At 42.5% G+C, this 18,887-nt stretch overlaps 1 protein-coding gene across 5 annotated transcripts in view; it reads right to left on the reverse strand.

Moving 5' to 3' along the window:
- Positions 1-18,887, reverse strand: part of SH3D19 (SH3 domain containing 19) — a 230,561-nt gene that overhangs the window by 47,322 nt on the left and 164,352 nt on the right. For all 5 annotated transcript variants that reach the window (XM_064267567.1, XM_064267568.1, XM_064267569.1 and 2 more), the window contains exons 4-7: positions 12,405-12,447; positions 10,298-10,436; positions 10,021-10,171; positions 8,292-9,284 (exon numbers count right to left, since the gene is read on the reverse strand). In XM_064267567.1, coding sequence (XP_064123637.1) covers positions 8,292-9,284; positions 10,021-10,171; positions 10,298-10,436; positions 12,405-12,447 — 1,326 coding nt within the window. The remainder of the gene's footprint in view (positions 1-8,291; positions 9,285-10,020; positions 10,172-10,297; positions 10,437-12,404; positions 12,448-18,887) is intronic.

Raw genomic sequence — 18,887 nt, forward strand, 5'->3', positions numbered from 1 at the left:
GCCAATCCACCTCAGGCACAGCCGCCACCCCTCTCACCGGGGCTGGCATGTTGCTATGATGCTGAACAGGTTTCAGCAGAGTGTCTAGACTAAAATGGACTAGGAAGAAAGGCCTGGCAATCTACTTCTAAAGTCAGCCAAAGAAAACCTGTGGATCATGACACTGGGTGTCTAACAGTACACATATGTTCAGAGCATTCTAACTACATTATGCCCCCATCCACTCTTTTCTGGTCTTTTATTTTTGATAAAAGTGAATTGCAATGCACAGGGACCCTATAGCCATTAGCTAGCCGGTCTTTAATAATCTGCACTCAAATCACGTGTAATTAGTCTACAATGAAAGTTCCTGGAAACATTTTTTTTTTTTTCTCACTACAGCGAGGTAAAGAAGTCTTGGTGTCGTACCACTGTGGGCTGTTGGGCGGGAGTGGTCTCTTTAATCATCTGCCCTAGATGCGAGTCAAAAAACCACCACATGTGCTTCTCCGGCTGCGTGGTAGTGCAGCCTCGAGCCACGTGGGAGACCCGTTTGTGGGGAGGACAAGCACAGTAGTACTTCACTGAGAAGGTGGAGTCGGAGGCCTGTTCTCCATCTTGGTAATGGTGTGCACGTCTCTCCCTAGCAACACAGTCTGAAGCTCTTTTCATGAAAGGGTTCCCTCCCCACCAACGGAAATAACAGGGCAATGTATAGAGCAAGGATGGCACACTATGTTTGCGAACTCCCACTTTGGCACCGCCAGGGCACTATGAGTTAGTATACACTGGACGGCAGTGGGTGTTTTGGTGAGGTGGGAAACTGGATAATTACAATTTGAGACATAACCTTTGACCCAGTAATCCCACTTGGGAAAATGTATTCTTCAGAAATAACGGCACTGGTAGGCATGAAAATGTTGATGAGAAAGTTTACTTCAGCATATTTTCGCAGTGGCAAAAATAAATAAAAGCAAATGAAACAACCCTAATGTCCATCAACAGGGAAAACATGGACCCAACTGTGATGTGCTCACATTAGGGAATTTTGGGCACACATGAGGAAACAATGAGTTAGACTTCTACCTCTAAAGCCAAAGGGGGAAAAAACCTTATTGCAGTTGTGTTCATCTGACCTATGGCGACCCCACATTGCTACAGAGTAGAACTGCTCCATGGGGTTTTCTTGGCTGTCATCTTTATGGAAGCTGATTGCCAAGCCTTTCTTCCATGGTGCCGCTGGGTGGGTTGAAACCACCAACTTCTCATCAGTAGTCTGTGCCACCCAGGGGCTGACCTATAAAGGGAAGTCCACAAAACCTCACTGTTGGATGCAAAACGCACACTGCTGAGTAACGTGTACAGCATGCTAAAATTTCCCTTTGTAAAAAATGGGAAGAAGTCCACAATGTACATATGTAAGCTTTAGCTTGGTATATATAAAGTGCACAAAGTTACACACAACGTTGTTCACATTGGTCACTGTGGGCACTGGGAAGAAGAGGAGGGATATTAACGTTTTCCTTCTTTGTTTACTAAATCTCTGTGTTGTCTGACTTGCTACCACAAATGTGTTACTTTTATAACAAAAAACCCCAATAAAATAAATACAATCATAAGAAAAATAGTTACAATACGCCCCACCAAACAAAATTCTTATCTCTTTTAGTGCGTCGTCAAGGCAATAATGGCTATACAATTTTCCATAAAATAACTAGAAAAACCAAATCTTTTTTGGATACCATTCGCCAGTGGTTCTATTTAATAGGAAATAATGCATTTTTTTAATGCAGACACATGTTTTTGAATTTGTCTCATTTAGACCTGTTTAGTTAATCGTCACTAGCTTCTACTTTGTAACCCTGAATAATAGAACTGTTTAGGAAAAAATGCTCATTTTATTACTTTTTAATTTCTGTTCATCATCAGGCTAAAAACCACTGGGGGAGGCAGCTGTTTTTCTGAGGCAAACATTGCAAGAGAGAACCCTCCCGGTTTATTTCAGCCTCATTCTGCTTATGATCAATTCAAAGAAAGATTATTCACTATTTTTTAAGAGGTAACACTGGCACGTGGTCTGCAATTCTGACAGGTTCCCACCAGTTTCCTCACAAAAAGCAACCTTTGTGACCTACGTCTTGTACATCTTTCCAAAGACATGGCATCTTTGTATGTGTATGAGTTTTAACACAAACAGTAGCTACAACAGCATGGAAACTATTATGCCCTTTGTGCTTCTCACTTATAATATCCTGGAGGCTGGAGCACAGTAGGAGACGCCAGCTCTGCCTCCTTTTAATAACCACACAATATTCCATCCTATTTGTTGTGGTTGTTAGTTGCCATTGAGTCAGCCCTGACTCATGGCAACCATACGTATAATAAAACAAAACATTGCCTGGTTCTTTCTGCTGCATCTTCCTGACCTTTGATATTGTTTGAGCCCACTGTTGTGGCTACGGTGTCAACCCGTCTCACTGATGTACTATAGCTCATTTAAGCAGCCCACTTAAGGTTATTTCTAATATTCCACAGTGGGAAGCCTTAATCTGGGGCCCAGAATGGGTCCTCGAAGCTCTGGAAACTGTTATCTTGAATTGTGCATACATGTATGTATGTCCCAGGGTTATTTTCAGGGGAGATGGAAGTTTTGCAGGCTGCATCAGATTCGCAAAAGGGTCTGAGACCCAGATATGGTTAAGGACCTGAGTGCCATAGTTCATCGACCACATACTCTTTGCTCTTGCTTCTACAAAAACAAAACCCAAAAACTCCACAAAGCATCTCCAGGAGAATCTTTTATCCAAATCTAAGGGAAGTCGATGGCATTTTTCTCTACTTTTATTTGCAACGTTTATTCAGCTCTTCTTCCAGCACCTCACACCAAAACCCATTATTCTACACCTGCTGCCAAGCAGGCAGGTCTCCCTACACCTATATCCGCATGGTCTTCATTACCGGGCTGAGAAAAACACTGATGATAAAGTACTCCTCTGCCCATTACCTGTCTCTAATAACATGCTTGTCATCATAATTAGTTTCACCATCTCCAGCTTGCTTTCTGTCATTTCTTTCCCTTGAGTTCTGTTAATAGCAGAAATTGGCTGCTAAACTATTATTCTGGTCTGGATAATGGGGCTGACAGCAGATGCATTCTGCTTTTTCCTTGACAACTGGGTATGATTTGTAAAGGTGTGAAGGAGAATTGCTAACACTTCTTAGCTCCATTACATTAACCTGGAAGGCATTCTACCCAAGAAATGAATCCAATATTAAATTGCCTGTTTTATGAGTTTTCCTTTAATAATTTTTCTAATCTTTACAGTGTTCTCATAGCTTCAGTGTTTTCCAATCTCTGTTTTCTGAGATTAATAAGGTAGCTTCATTTCACGAACACTCTTCTATTAGATTTTCTTTATTTGTGAGAGACGAGGAGAAGAAAGGAAGACGTATTTGTGATTGTCTCTCCTTTCTCCTTTATTTCTCTCCTACTTTGTGGCTGATGTCTGGATGATTAGGCAAAGCTTCACAGAGATTACCATACTTATTTACAAAGACAATGCAACTGAAATATCATCAAAAAGTCACCAAGCCCCAAAGCAAATTAATAAACAAAACCAAAAACAAATGAAAATCCCTCCACAGCATGAGGAGTTTAGAGGTGATCCTGAAGGCCCCTGGAGGACAACAGGCAGGGAAGGACAAGGTCCAGCATGCACTCTAGAAAAATCCCTTGGGTAGCCACAATGTGAATGAAGGATGATGGGTCTGAGGCCACCACAGGAATCTGGGAAGGAGATCAAGAAGGCCTTAAGTGGGGCAGTAGCAGGAGGGATGGAAACAAGAGGCAGATCCAAGAACTGTTCAGAAGGTAAAACCAGCAGGAGTTGGTAACTAATTGGATGTGAAGGGCGGGAAGTAACTATAATAAAACAAAAAAGTTGCCGCTGAGTCGATATTCCACCTTATGGCGATCTCATGTGTATCAGAATAGAGCTGTGCTCCACGAGGTTTTCAATGGCTGACTTTTTGGAAGTATATCACCAGGATTTTCTTCCAACGTACCTGTAGGTAGACTCGAATCTCCAACCATTATGGGTAGCAGTTGAGCATGTTAACCCTTTGCACTACCCAGGGACTCCACCAATAATAAAAAAAATAAAAATAACAACTAACCCAGTTGCTGCTGAGTCGACTCCAACTTATGGCAACCTCCTGTGTGTCTGAGTAGAACTGTGCTGCATTTTTTGAAAGAGATTGCCAAGCCTTTCTTCTGAGAAACCACTCGGTGGACTCAAACCTCCAACATCTTTTGGTTAGCAGCTGAGTGAGTTAACCTTTTGCGCTATCCAGGGACTCCAACCATAATAAAGACAAAAACCAAATCAAACCAGGTGCCATTCAGTCGATCCCAACTCATGGCATCCCTGTGTGTTAAACAGCAGAACCGTCCTCCATGGAGTTTCCAGTGTCTGATTTTTTAGAAGCTGGTCACCAGGCCTTTCTTCCGAGGCACCTCCGGATGGACTCGAACCTCCAAACTTCCAATTAGCAGCCAAGTGTGTTAACTGTTTACACCAACCAGGAACTCCAACCATTGATAACTACTACTTAATAAGCACTTCCTGTGTTTCAGACAACACGATAGGGCTTTCCTGATGATCACATTTAATCCCTGCAACAACTCTACGCAGAGTAGTAGTGTCATGTTTTACAACTGAGGAAAGCAAGGCATTGTGAGGTAAAGTAAACAACATAAGTCTTACAGCAATAAGAGGTGGGCCCTGGCTTGTGTGACTCCAGCCCAACTAGCTAGCCACTGTGTAGCAAGGTAGGAGGCCAAGGGGATGACCTCCGGGTTTCCCCAAGGGATGTTGGATATGTGATGGTGTCATCAAGTGAGGTACAGAACACAGGAGAAGCAGTGGGTTTGGAAAGAAGATAAAGTGCTCATTCAGTATAAACCATAGTCAAGAGCAATGATTAAAGTCAGGTAGGGCAAGCAAATTACACATTTTGCTCAGACTGCCCCCTTAATTAAATGTGGTGCCACGAGGTGGTAGAAATAAGAAAAGGCTGAGCATGAAGCATGGAACTGTATTCATGTTCAGTGTATATTGTTGACCTTCCTTTTTGAAGATGACTATAATTAGGTGCTTGATGACACAGAATAAATCCTCAGCAATTACCTAACCAAGTTGTCATCCCCATAGAGTCTAGGCAAGAGATACTTCTTTGGCCAGTACCATTTCCACCCCCAATTTCTACCATTTCCACCACTTGCTGCTGTTGGGTTCACCCCTCTTTGTCCTACCCTGAACCTTTAACACCAAAACAAAACAAAAAAAGGTTTAAAGAAGAAAATGAAATTAACAAAGACTTGAAAAGTGGAAAAAGGTGCATCTTTTTTCAGTTACAATGTTATGTGCCTGATAAATATTTAATGAATACTTGCTATCATTTGAAACACAACTGTGCTTTGAAGACTCTGGTTTCAAAATCACAGAGCTTATACCGTTTTGATCCACGTTAAACATCTATAAGATGACAGTTAACCTTTGGAAAACACTATTAAGCTTGTATGTTCACAAATTCTACCCCAAACAGGTGAAGAGCAGTAAAAGGAATCTTACTGATGACAGGGAGAGCAGCTTAGTTCAAATCAAAGGTAAGCTTTACCATCTCACCCTCCATCTGTACAGCAAGAGGAAGGAAACACTCTCTGCCTTTTGGGAGATTTAATTGTCCTGATCTTGGCAGCAAATCCACAACACTGTATGTTATTTACAAACCCTTGCATTCCCAAGGGAAGATGTTCCCTGAAGATAACAGAAAAAAAGGCAACAACATATGGCTGGGTCTTCCCTCCCTGCATTGCTCTTGCCAGAGTCCTCCTCCAGGGGTGGCCCTGCTCCTGGCACTCCCACCGGGGGCCTGCATCAACCTGAGGAGTCTCTTGGGGGCCACTGTATGACTTCCCGTCTGACAGGGATCGAACTGTGTCCCCCAAAAAGTTATACTGATGTCCTAACCCCTGTACCTGTGAATGAGACTCTATTTGGAAATAAGGGTTTTCTTTTGTTAGTTTAACGAGGGAATACCAGAATAGGGTGCGCCTTAAACCTAATCCTTTCTTAGTGATGCCATAAAAAGAGCAGAATGGACACGGGGGAAGACGCCAAGTGAAGACAGAGGCAGATGACTCTATAAGCCCAGGACTGCCAAGGATTGCCGGCAGGTACCAGAAACTGAAAGAACCTTCCTCTACAACCAAAGCCCTGAATTCAGATTTCCAGCCTTCAGAACTGAGAGACAATAAATTCCTGTTCTTTAAAGCTACCCACTTGTGGTATCTGTGTTACAACAACACTAGGTAACTGTGTGAGAGTGCCAAAACTGAGATGGTTGACTGGTATGAGAATAACTGGCCTAGGCCTGAACCCCAGCTCCATCTTAGCTTTTGCTTATCTCTCCTGCAACCATTAACCTTTAGACAGACTTAAGTACATAAGAAAGGAAATGTTTTTTCTCTGTGGTTAAACTAAAGACATGGAAAAAAATGCTCCTATGGGAGGGTCTTGAGGCTAGACCCTTATCAGAATCCCTTCAGTAGCCCTCCAGAAATGCATTACCACAAAGAAGCTGACAGCCCTCAGGAAATGTTTTATTCAAAACAAGCTATTTTTAACAGAATGTTCTTAGAGAGAAAATCTTAAAATTACCTTTTGACACCCTTTAAACCCCTACCACTTAGTCATGTATTTCTGTAATTTAGAAAACAAAAACCCATTGCTGTTGAGTGGATTCTGATTCATAGCGACCCTATGGGACAGGGTAGAATTGCCACATAGAGTTTCCAAGGAGCGCCTGGTGGATTCGAACTGCCAACCGTTTTGGTTAGTAGCTATAGCACTTAACCACGACGCCACCGGGGTTTCCAAAAAACCTGTTGCTGCGGAGTTAATTCTGACTCAGCGACCCTATAGGACAGAGTAGAATTGTCCCACTGGGTTTCCAAAGAGCAGCTGGTGGATTCAAACTGCTGACCTTTTGGTTAGCAGCTGTAACTCTTACCTACTGCGCCACTCAGGCTCCTTTAGGAAATTAGCCAATTCAAATAGTCCACATACATGTTTCCAACCAACCGCTGTAAAGCCCCTACTTTGAGTTGTCCCACCTCCTGCTTCCTGATTTTGCCTCATAAAAATGCCTCTGTAACTCCACCACTTTACAACGTATGGTTTCACTTTGTGAGATCAGACGTGTCCCCAGTTCAAACTGTTTTAAACCTTCAATAAATCTCTTATTTTAACAGTGTACGTGTTCTTGCGGCGTAGTGGTTTAAGAGCTATGGCTGCTAAACAAAAGGTCAGCAGTTCGAATCCACCAGGTGCTCCTTAGAAACCATATAGGACAGTTCTACTCTGTCCTATGGAGTCGCTATGAGTTGGAATCAACTCCACAGCAACGAGTCTGGTCTGGTCTGATGCATTCTTACTGTTAGACATTACTAAGACACCATCTTGAGAAGCTTCCCCCTACATCCTCCTAATGCCATGTCCCACCAACACTCTCGGTCCTTCCAATGTGAAACCTGAATTTCCACCTGCCCCAGACTGCTTTTTCCTGGCTCCTATAATAGTAACTGAGGAGCCCTGGTGGCGATATTGTTATTGGCTCAGCAGCTAACCAAAAGGTCGGCAGTTCAAACCCACCAGCTGCTCCATAGGAGAAATATGTGGCAGTCTACTTCCATAAAAATTACAGCCGAGGAAACTCTATGGGGCAGTTCTACTCTGTCACATGGGGCCCTAATCAACTCAACAACAATTGGTTGTAGTGGCAATCAATGAATTAAGTACAAATTTCCAAATCTTGCATTTCTACATTTGCTCTCTGCCTTTCTGCTCTGTGTGGGTCTCCCTTTTCTCCCGGTCTCATCTCCCCTACCCTCATATTTTCCTTTCTTCTGTCTCCATCCCCCACCCAGCTCCATGTTTCTGTATCTCTCTCCATTCCTCCCTATCTGTCCATGCATGCACACACACCTCGGTAACTCATGTCTTGAGAACTAAAACAGTAAGTACCATGTATAACATATCCTATGATGGAGTGCTGGTGGTGCAGTGGTTAGGAGCTTGGCTGCTAACCAAAAGGTCAGCGGTTCAAATCCACCAGCTGCTCCTTGAAAACCCTATGGGGCAGTTTTATTCTGTCCTATTGGGTTGCTATGAGTTGGAATCAACTCCATGGCAACAGGTTTTTTGTTTATGATGAGTTTAGATTCCCCTCCACTTCTGATTTTTACTTACCCAGAACCATGTCTGAACTGGCAGAGTCTTCAGCCATGTTCCCCGATGGGGTGGGTAAGACATCATCATCGAAGCTGATAAGATCGATGTCTCCTGGGGGCTTGCTCTGCAGAACTGAAACTGGGGGGTTGCCCAGGGGCCCTTCTCCCAGGGACCTGAATGCTTTGGCTTGTGACGCCACTGAGAGTCGGGGAGGAACAGTGACTGGTTTCAGTGAAGGACAGGTGGGGTTTTCTGAGGAAACTGATTTCTTCGGCAACAAAGGGCGTGGAGCAGGAGTTGGGACTTTCTTCCCACCATTAGGGCCTTCAGCCATGGGACCCCCAACCGGAATCTCATGAACAGCGCTTCGTATAAGGCCAGGATTTGGTTTCTTTGGCAATTCAGGTTTGGTTACTGGGATGCTGCCTGCTTCTTGAGGTGAAGAGCGTGCGACAAGCCCTTCCCGGGAGGCCACCTTGAGCCTGTTTTCTGTCCAGGAGTCCCATTCTCCAGAAGCTCTGCTAGCAGCTGGCTTGGGAGCCACGGAAGGTTTCCCTGAGGAAACAGGAGGCCTTGGGGGGACTGTGCGGGGAGCAATTTCTGGCTTCTTGGGCAGTCCTGAGGTTTCTGTATTTGTCTGACCCTCAAATGCTTTGACTCTTGAGACAATACTATTCTGGCTTCGTTCTGTGTTCATAATGTTCATCACTGCCTGACTGTCCAAGTTGCTGGTATTGTCCAACAGAGACCGGGGCAGGCTTGGGGAAGGCGTGGCTTCTTTGGCCGTGGCACTAATCTTCTGGTGACTTTGCTCTTTAATGTGAGTACTTCTGGCGACTGGTCTGAGGTTGCCTTTTGATCTTGGCCTTGGCACTGGACATCTTGTAGCACTGGGGATTCCCGGACAATTCTGTTCCTCGGAAATATCAAAGACTATTAAAGGCGCCACATCTGGGGAAGGCTGAAGAGGCTTGAGAGGTGGCTGAAGAGGCTTGAGAGGTGCCTGTAGTGCTGACAAGACCAAAAGGACAAAAAGAAGTTGCAATATTATCATTTAAAAGAAGGAAAAACAAAACACAGGAGATGACTATATTTTCTTAATATACATGAGAACTAAAGGGATGTTGATTTCCTTCGTTAGTAAAAAGCAATTCCCAATTTCACTGGGGAAAGGTTTATACTGAGTTTCCTGCAGAAGGGTTCTTTAACCTATATTTGTTCATATAACAAATACTCATTATATAATATTTTATAATCTCACTGGATTTATCAAAGAAGCCATTTCTCTTTGGTTGTCAAAATTCCAGCATTTCTTGCTTTACTTTTCTAAAGTAACTTATTTTCATCTTTGCTGCCCTAACACAAGGCGTTCTTAAAGCCTAAGATGACAATCGCCCTTAGCATCCTAACAAATTTTAGGTGCTAAATATAATATCCTTCTCAATGCTGGCATCAGAGTTAAACAGATGATGTTTTTGTGTTATGAGCTCGTGTGAGCCCAGGAGATTAGGGCTATGACTTGTCCAAATGATCTATGACAATAATCATGGCCCACCCAAATAAAGAATGCACGCAGTGATCACGCTGACTGCGAAGCAGACCCCAGTGAATTGTGTACGAAATTCAAATTATTTTAAAGGCTAGAAGCCGACTCAACAGCAGCAGTTTTTTTTTTTTTTTGTAGAAGCCTACAGATTACTTCCCTAGATGTCTGTCAGAATCAGGAAGGACAAATTACTTGCATTACTTTGAGGCAGCTGGTTGTCTACTTCTGAAAAGTCCGTCTGAGTTGCAGAAGTAATAGTGTGCCTTGCAGGGGCAGCAGCATTATTATTATTTGTAGTGTTAACTTGAACTTGGTTGATTTCTTTTATGACTTGCTCATAAGAAGGCGGGAGCTGCGAAATAAAAACGAAGACTTCAGACATCTTGTGGCAAATAGCCAAGGTGCATTAAGTCTCATTGTTATCTTTGAACTTTATTTTAAAAATAAAATGGAAAGAGATAATGTGATGTTTATTCACCTCAGCAGGAACAAGCTCACTGGGTCTCCAAGGGCCTGCGGAAGAAGGCGGGGGAAACCCCAATCCTGGGGGAGGGGCTCCCGGGAACCAAGAGGTCTGCCTCAGCGGTTCAGCTGCCACGATGGTGATCTCTGGACGCCTGCAGACAGAAGCCTCAGTGAGATACTACAGGTTGGAAACAAGCTTCTGTCTATCTGCAAATGTTCAAAGATTTAAAAAACCACCGCCACCTACACAAGTCAGGTAAGAACTGCCACATTCATAGAAATGAACTGTCCAGCCTGAGCTGTCTCTAACAGAGCACCCAGACAGGCTTCAAGGGGACCGATGGCAGCCATCATCCAAGACCCTGACCTCAGAAAGTAAGCGATGTACCCTGAGTATACTTAGCCCTGCCAGGGCTGATAAGCATAAGGACTGCCATTTTGACTCATGGCAACCCTACATGTGCAGAGTAGAATGGCTCCATAGGGTTTCTTTCTTCTGAGACAACTCTGGGTGGGTTTGAACCATCAACCTTTCAGTTATTAATTGAGCGCTTAACTGTTTATGTCACCCAAGGGCTCCTAAAGACTAATTCAGGGCCGTGTCATCTCCTCATTCCAGGATTCTGTTATCTGGCCTACAGGACAAACATGAATATATCCTAAAGCACGAAGATGCACTCGTCAAATGGAACTGCTTGGCTTTCTGCTGTCATAAAGCACACGCTCTCAAACAAAAATTACCGTGGGAAAAGAACGTTCTGTTCTGCCCCACCCCACTTCTGCCTCCCTTCAAGGTTATTGTTAAGTGTTTAGGATTTAGATGTCTGCGTTCCTGGTCAGTTTTAGATATGGTTTGATGATTAATCTTTAATACTAAGGAGTAGCAGTGATTTAGGGATGTCTTCTTCCATTGTTTTCTTAACCTAATTCTATATTTTCACGTTTTAATTTTACCTTCAACCTGATTTTCTAAAAAATATTTACTGTGTGACCTTGAGCAAATCAAACTTTCTGAGCCTCAGTTTCCTTATCTGACACATAAACATGGTGAAACCTGCTTTACTTCTCTATATCACTCTATAGAAAATCAAATGAGATTTTAAAAATCAAAAAGCACTGTCATTATCAAAATCTGCACACACATACTCGCATACTAGCTTGTGAAATGGCAAAAAGAATCTTTAGTTAAACTTGAATTGCCTTCCCTAAGAACCTCTGCTTATAGCTTTTGTCTAACCAAATAGCAAGAATAATGAGTTACAATTTAGTTAAGTGTTAAGCACTCTACATGCATTAATCCTATGACAACCTTATAAAGTAGGTACTACTAGACTCATTTTATAGATGGGATATAGAAGTTAAGAGAGGTTAAGTAGTTAGTCTAAGGTGACATGGTAAAAAAGTAGAGAAGCCAGGATTTGAACCTGGTTCTATCTGACACCGAAGTCCTCGCTCTTAGTTACCCTATATTATACTGTAAGGAACTTGAAAGCAGGGATCATGTCTTATAAATACCCATCCATCATCCATCCATCTATCCTTTTATCCACCTATCTACCCTTCCATCCTTCTATTTGTCCATCCACCCACTCTACCACCTATCTGCCAGTTGACTGGTTCTTCCTTCCATCTATCCATTACTCACATCTCCCTCTATCCTTCCACGCCCTCCCTCCCTCTAACCAGACATTTATCCATCCAGCTGTCTATCCAGCCTGCCTGCCTTTTCCTTTCCTCTACCCTGCCATTCCATTTTCTACCCTGTCATCTACTCATTTACTTATGTAACATTCACTAAGTAGCTGTGAGGTACAAAGTGTTTTTTAGAAGCAGTTACAGCAATGCTTTACACATAGCAGTTGCTTAATAAACATTTTTTTAACACTGACGTCAGTAAATAATTACAGTCAAAAGAACATTTTCAGGCCTGTATTATCTCTTCTCTCAAGCAAAATCATCATCCCTCAAACGTGTAGATTAAGTTAGGAAATGTACTGATGGGGCAGAACACAATAATACGTGGCTTAGGAAGGGAGAGCTATTTAACTTGCTAACTGACAACAAAGTTTTATTTAACTTATCAACAGAATGTATGTCCTCTATTATAAACATAACCGTACCTCCTATCTCGATGAAGCTCACTCTGAATGGATGTCCGAGAAGCTAGAGAAGGAAGAATAAATTGGTATAGCTCAAAATCAGTACATTCAACAAAGGTTCAAATTTTTAGAGTATACTACTGAAAAAAAGTTAGTTTATACTTGACATCATATAGAATGTATGGATTTTAATATCAGTAGAAAAGAAAATATGATCTGTTTATTATGGTAATATATTTAAATTGCATAAGAAAGTATAGATTTCAAAAAACTTCCCAAAACACATTCTATGGTTCTGAAAATAATTTGAAGAAGGAAGAAACAAAGAAGACAGCTATTAAATAAAAATTTTATGGTAAGGCATTAAGACAATGACACGAAATAACAATGGGCAGAAAAACTTTTTCAAATACCTATTCTATCCACGTGACTACATTTTTGTGATATTTGTTTATAACTCTATTGTCAAAGGAATCCAAAAAACCCAGTTCCGTTGAGTCGATTCTGACTCTTAGCGACCCTACAGGACAGAGTAGAACTGCCCCATAGAGTTTCCAAGGAGTGCCTGGCGGATTTGAACTGCTGACCTCTTGGTATGCAGCTGTAGCATTTAACCACTATGCCACCAGGATTTCCAAATTACTGTTATAAATATAAATATGGTTATAGCACATATTATTGTATATATAGCACTGACTTTTCCCTCAAGGCTCAAGTTAAAAAAGCTAGATGTTTAAATTTTTTCTAAATTTTATTTTAAAAGTCAAATCAAGTCTTACTCAATTTGGAAAATACGGCACATGTGGGGTCCATTTTTGTGTAATAGAGAATGTTATTCTTGTTTCCAAGGAACACATTCTAAAGATCCCTTTGAGTAATAGAGAATGTTATTCTTGTTTCCAAGGAACACATTCTAAAGATCCCTTTGAAAAAATAACCAACCTTCAAATGCCGAACCGTAAAGATTTGTGCACAAAAGGGAATTTGTTTCGGCCATAAACTCTCTCTACCAGTTGCCTTCGTATTTCTCCAATACTCTACTTTTTCAATTCTGATTTGAAAGGGGCTAGAGGTATATATCTTTTCTTTCTGTCTCCTCCTTGTTTACTGATCTCTCTGAAGAGGGAGGGTGCCAAAGCTGGAGCGGAGGTGTGAGGCAGGAAGGAAATGTAGGCTGCAGTGGGCGCTGTGACAGCTGAACCTACACTAGGCTGGCATCGGAAACCAAACCCCTAGATCTCGAATTGGAGGATGCCCTATATTCCTATCATCAACTGGTTTGAAAGACTGTTATATACATTCTTAAATATTTTACTTTATTTTTGGTGAGTGTGTACACAGCAAAAGAGGTTCCCGTTCAACAATTTCTACACATATTGTTCAGTGACATTGGTCACATTTTTCACATTGCATCAAACAGTCTCATTCTTTCCATTCTAGTTGTTCTGTTCCCAATAACCTAGTCTCACAGCCTCCCAACCTTCTCAGCTATGCTTTAGAGTTCTTGTTGACCATCTGGTCTCATGTAGACGGTTTTTTAAAGAAGTACAGAGCTAACCTGCTATTTAGCTAAAAGGTGACTTCAGGGGATAGTTTTGACTCAAGGTTTGAAGTGTATCTCAGAGCAAAAGTCTTGGGAATTCCTCCAGTCTCAATTGGCCCAGTAAATCCGGATTTTTTGAGAATTTGAAGTCCTGTTCCACATTTTTCTCCCTACTGGTGTTGTCATGCTTTTTTTAAATTGTATTTATTTTGTTGTTGTTGAGAATATATAGAACAAAACATACACTAATTCAACAGTTTCTACATGTACCATTTAGTGACACTGATTACATTCTTTGAGTTGTACAACCATTCTTACCTTCCTTTTCTGAATTGTTCCTCCTTATTAACATAAATTCACTGTCCTGTTGGTTCCTATCTAATGTTTCAAGTTGCTGTTGTCAATTTGGTCCCATATAGATAGTTCTTAAAAGAGCATAATGCTCAAGGCAGGCCTTTTTTACTAGTTAAGCTAAACTACTGTTTGGTTTTAAAAAGACTTCAGGGGATATTTTAGGTTTAAGGTTTAAAGATTACCTCAGGGCAATAGTTTCAGGGGTTCATTGACCCTTCATGGCTCCAGGAAGTCTAGAGTCAATGAGAATTTAAAATTCTGATCTACACTTTCCCCCTTTTGATCAGGATTCTTCTATAGAATCTTTGATCAAAATATTCAGTAATGATAGCTGGGCACCATCCAGTTCTGCTAGTCTTATGGCAAAGGGGGCAGTTGTTCATGGAGGTAATTAGCCACACATTCTATATCCTCCTTCTATTCCTGACTCTCCTTTACGGCTCCAGGTGAATACAGGCCAACTGCTGTGCCTTGGATGGCCATTTGCAAGCTTTTAAGATCCCAGGCACTATGCAATGAACTAGGAGGCAGAACACAAGCACTAAACAAGTTATTAGGCCAATTAACTGGGCAAACTGTCACATCTTTATCAAGAGCTACACCAAGTTGAGGCGTGCTTTGTCTACTAGAATAAAGAGGACAGAGAGGCTAACGCTCTGAGCGGTGTGTCTGATTCATAAGAATGATTTTCGTAAGTCAGAGGCTCACTTGAATGTGCTACCATCAGGCCACCACCATCACTAAAGCCAGAATCAGCCGACACAGCACTTTTAAAAGACATCATGTTATTGTCACAAACATACCTCTTCCACGGGGCATTTTTGCTGTGTACTATTCATGAGTGCTAAGGGAAAAAAAGAAGGGGTTATAGAAGAGGAAAGGGAGAAAAAAAGAGTGAACCCAGTTGCCTAAGCTCTCAAAGGAGCTCAGGAGCAAGACTGCCTGGCATGTCACTGCTTTTATATGCTCTACACACTGAGAGGGAAAAGCAAAGCTGATAAGCCATAGTCACAGAGTAAAGAAATCCGCTGCTACACAGCTAGGTCTGTACAGACCAGGACAGCCATGCACATTTCCCCCAGCTGCTGTCCGGTCGATTCGGACTCATGGTGACCCCGTGTGCGTCACAGCAGAACTGTGCTCCCTCGGGTTTTCAGTGGCTGATTATTTGGAAGCAGATCACCACAGCTTTCTTCCGAAGTGGCTGTGGGTAGACTTGAACCTCCATTCTTTTGGTTAGCTGCCGAGTGCATTAACCATCGGCAGCACCCAGGGCCCACTCCATACATACAGCCAGAGTCAAAACATCTGCCTGTGGTTCTTCACAACAGCGGGAAAAAGAAAAAAAATCAAAAAACAATTCTGCAAAATCAATTTTGCTACTTCCATAGAGATTAATCTGAAGGTATGAAAAATACTTAAAAGGTAATTCAGTAGTCGATTTATGTTCTTCAAAATTGGTGGCTTTTAACCTGATTCTGCCATTTCACAGCAGAGGTCGTGAGGAACAGGGTCCCTGGTAGCAGAGTGGTGCGTTCCTACCCTGGATGCAGCAGACGGAGGGGAGAGAAGGGGTCACGGTCATACACGCCTCCTCCTCCGTACCCCAAGACTCACTGCTTTCCCCTCTCCTACTAGGAATTCTTTCCTTCTTTTTTTGTTTTTTAACAACCACTCATCTTCTGTGAAATCTCTCTTTTCTCTTTTGACCCTTGTAGAACAACTGACACTTTCTGTCGGCGTTGGACACGTTTAATAGCTAGAGACATCTTAGATTTTCATGTCTCACAATTTCTTCCTGTTAATTTCTCAACGACTGGTTGATAAATCTCATTCTGACTTTCTGAGATTAAATAAATCTGACGTAGGTGTTACCAGGAGAACTGGACTTACCACCAACGTCTACATAGACCAACGTGTGCCATTTAACTTCTGCCACAAGCTGTTAAGTCTCTCATGCATTTTGGGTTAATGTCACAGATTGCAGGCAGTATGTTCAGTTAAAGTTATCCTTTCATTTTACAGAATCATTTTCAAACTTTTCTAGTTCATATGTTTAAATTCTGCTAAGTACAAAACATATTCATATTAACCCAACCACTGCCATCGAGTTGATTCCGACTCATAGCGACCCTATAAGACAGAGAAGAATTGCCTCATAGAGTTTCCAAGGAGCCCCTGGTGGATTTGAACTGCCGACCTCTTGGTTAGCAGCCGTAGCTCTTAACCCCTACACCACCGGGGTTTCCATATTCACATTAGGATGCTTATAAAAGAGCAGCAACTGTGAGGATGGCACAGGACTGGAAAACAGTCCGTTCTGTTACACGTAAGGTCACTATAAGTCAGAACTCAACAAAAACAACATAGAAGAGTTGAGATGTGGATCTGCAACTTTAGCACCAAGAAAGGATCCTCCCGAGTTCCAGGAGGATCACAGGCCTCGAAGATCCCTCAGAGATCATCCTACTCAAGCTGTACAGACAAAAAAACTGGGATCTGGAGGAGTTAAGTGAATTATCCCAGGTCACACAGCCCAGTCGGGTAGGGTGCAGTTGGTTTCTTGGAGCAGTTTAGCTCCTGGGGAGCCAGAAGAGCTTGTCCTGGTTCTAAATATTTCAAAATTGTCCAGCAAATGATGGTCAAAAGAAATGAATGCATAGATGGATTATTACAGTACAAGCATCCTTGCTATGGTACCACCTTATCAATGAAAATCACAATAAAAGATAGCTCGCTAACTACATTTGGTTGGGACAGAACATGAGACAGATGCATTTGACATGACAACAAGAACATCTGGGTTCACAGCCCAGCTATACCTTATGGCCAGTCCTTTAACCTGAGACTCAGTTCTCTTCCCTTCTATAAGACGGGGTTAACACCTACTACCAAACCAAAAAAACAAAGCCAGTGCCGTTGAGTTGATTCTGACTCACAGCGACCCTATAGGACAGAGTCGAACTGCCCCACAGAGTATCCAAGGAGCGCCTGGTGGATTCGAACCACTGACCCTTTGGTTAGCAGCTGTAGCACTTAACCATTACGCCACCAGGGTTTCCAACACCTGCTACACAGAGTGCTATTTTATAATGCATATGAACCACCTCCTGACTTACAGGTTGCAATCAATATTACCTAAATCTGAATTCTGGAGAATGATTTTCTCTTAAAATGTTAACGAAAGGGAGATCATGAAATTCCAGAAACAGCTACTTAAATTTTTTTATCAAAAATATTTAGGGATCACAAGAATGCACACAAAAAGAAGGATCCTAAGGCTTGTCTGGAACCAGAAATCCTTCAGAAAGGATCTGAAATGTGTTGGCTGAGTCTGGACTAGTAAAGCAAACACTTCAATGGGTTGGGAAGACGGAAATTATGTGTAACCTTTTTAACAGGATGGGCAAAACAGAAAAAAGAGAAAAGGAGATGGCACAGTCATTTCTCACAATGTATTTACGCAGTGTCACACAGGACCTGCTTTTGCCTAAATGTGAGGAATAAACACGATCAAAAATGGTTCTATCATGTTGATGAAGTGGAAACCCCGGTGGCGTAGTAGTTAAGTGCTACAGCTGCTAACCAAAGGGTCAGCAGCTCGAATCCACCAGGCGCTCCTTGGAAACTCTATGGGGCAGTTCTACTCCGTCCTATAGGGTCGCTATGAGTTGGAATCGACTCGACGGCACTGGGTTTGGTGTCTGGTTTGGTTGATGAAGTTACTGCTATGTAAGAATTACAAGACAACTGGGTTACCTTAAAGGAAGGATTTCCCTTTATTTCTCGTCCTTCTTGCTCTCTCTGCTGGGGCCCTGTTAACCTGCTTTCTCTCCTCTCAGTCTCCCAGCTGATCTCTCCACTGCCTCCTTCCCCACTACCTAGAAACATCTCCAATCTTCCTCATCCTAAGCAGCCCGTGAACATGTTCAAATCCCCTCTTTGCCTGACACTGCTCCCTTCTCAAGCTACAGCCCCTTCCTCTCCTTTTGTTTACCACGAAATTTCATGAACGAGCTGGCTGCCCCCACTTCCACATATGCCATTCACTGTTCAAACTGAAGGCTGGCTTCCCACCTCAATGTTCTACTGAAACTGCTCTCTCAAAGGTCACCGGTGACCCCCTAAGTACCACATTCGATGATCTATTTTCAACCTTGTTCTGCTTGACCTTGTTGCAACACTAAAGCCTGTTTGTGGCGTACCCAATCCTCTCCTCCTTTGACCTCTAACACAGACTGTCTCCTGGTTTTTCTCTTACTCTGAATATTCTGTTTCAGCTTTCTTTGTTGACTGCTTCAGCGACCTTCTCCAAGCCTTCCATGGTATAGGGGCCCCAGTATAAGCAAGATCCAGCCTGGAAGAAGTATAGAACTATGGCAAGTCATGTTCAGATTACAATCCCTAACAAAACCCAAAAACCAAACCCATTGCCGTCAAGTTGATTCCGACGCATAGTGAGCATACAGGACACAGTAGCCCCATAGGGTTTCCAAGGGCTGGTGGATTCAAACTGCTGACACTTTGGTTAGCAGCCAAGCTCTTAACCACTGTGCCACCAGCACGCTAATCCCTAACAAAGAGATCCTGAAATCCAAGAGGGAGGT

The sequence above is a fragment of the Loxodonta africana genome, chromosome 13 (assembly GCF_030014295.1).
Source record: "Loxodonta africana isolate mLoxAfr1 chromosome 13, mLoxAfr1.hap2, whole genome shotgun sequence".
NCBI classification, from domain to species: domain Eukaryota; kingdom Metazoa; phylum Chordata; class Mammalia; order Proboscidea; family Elephantidae; genus Loxodonta; species Loxodonta africana.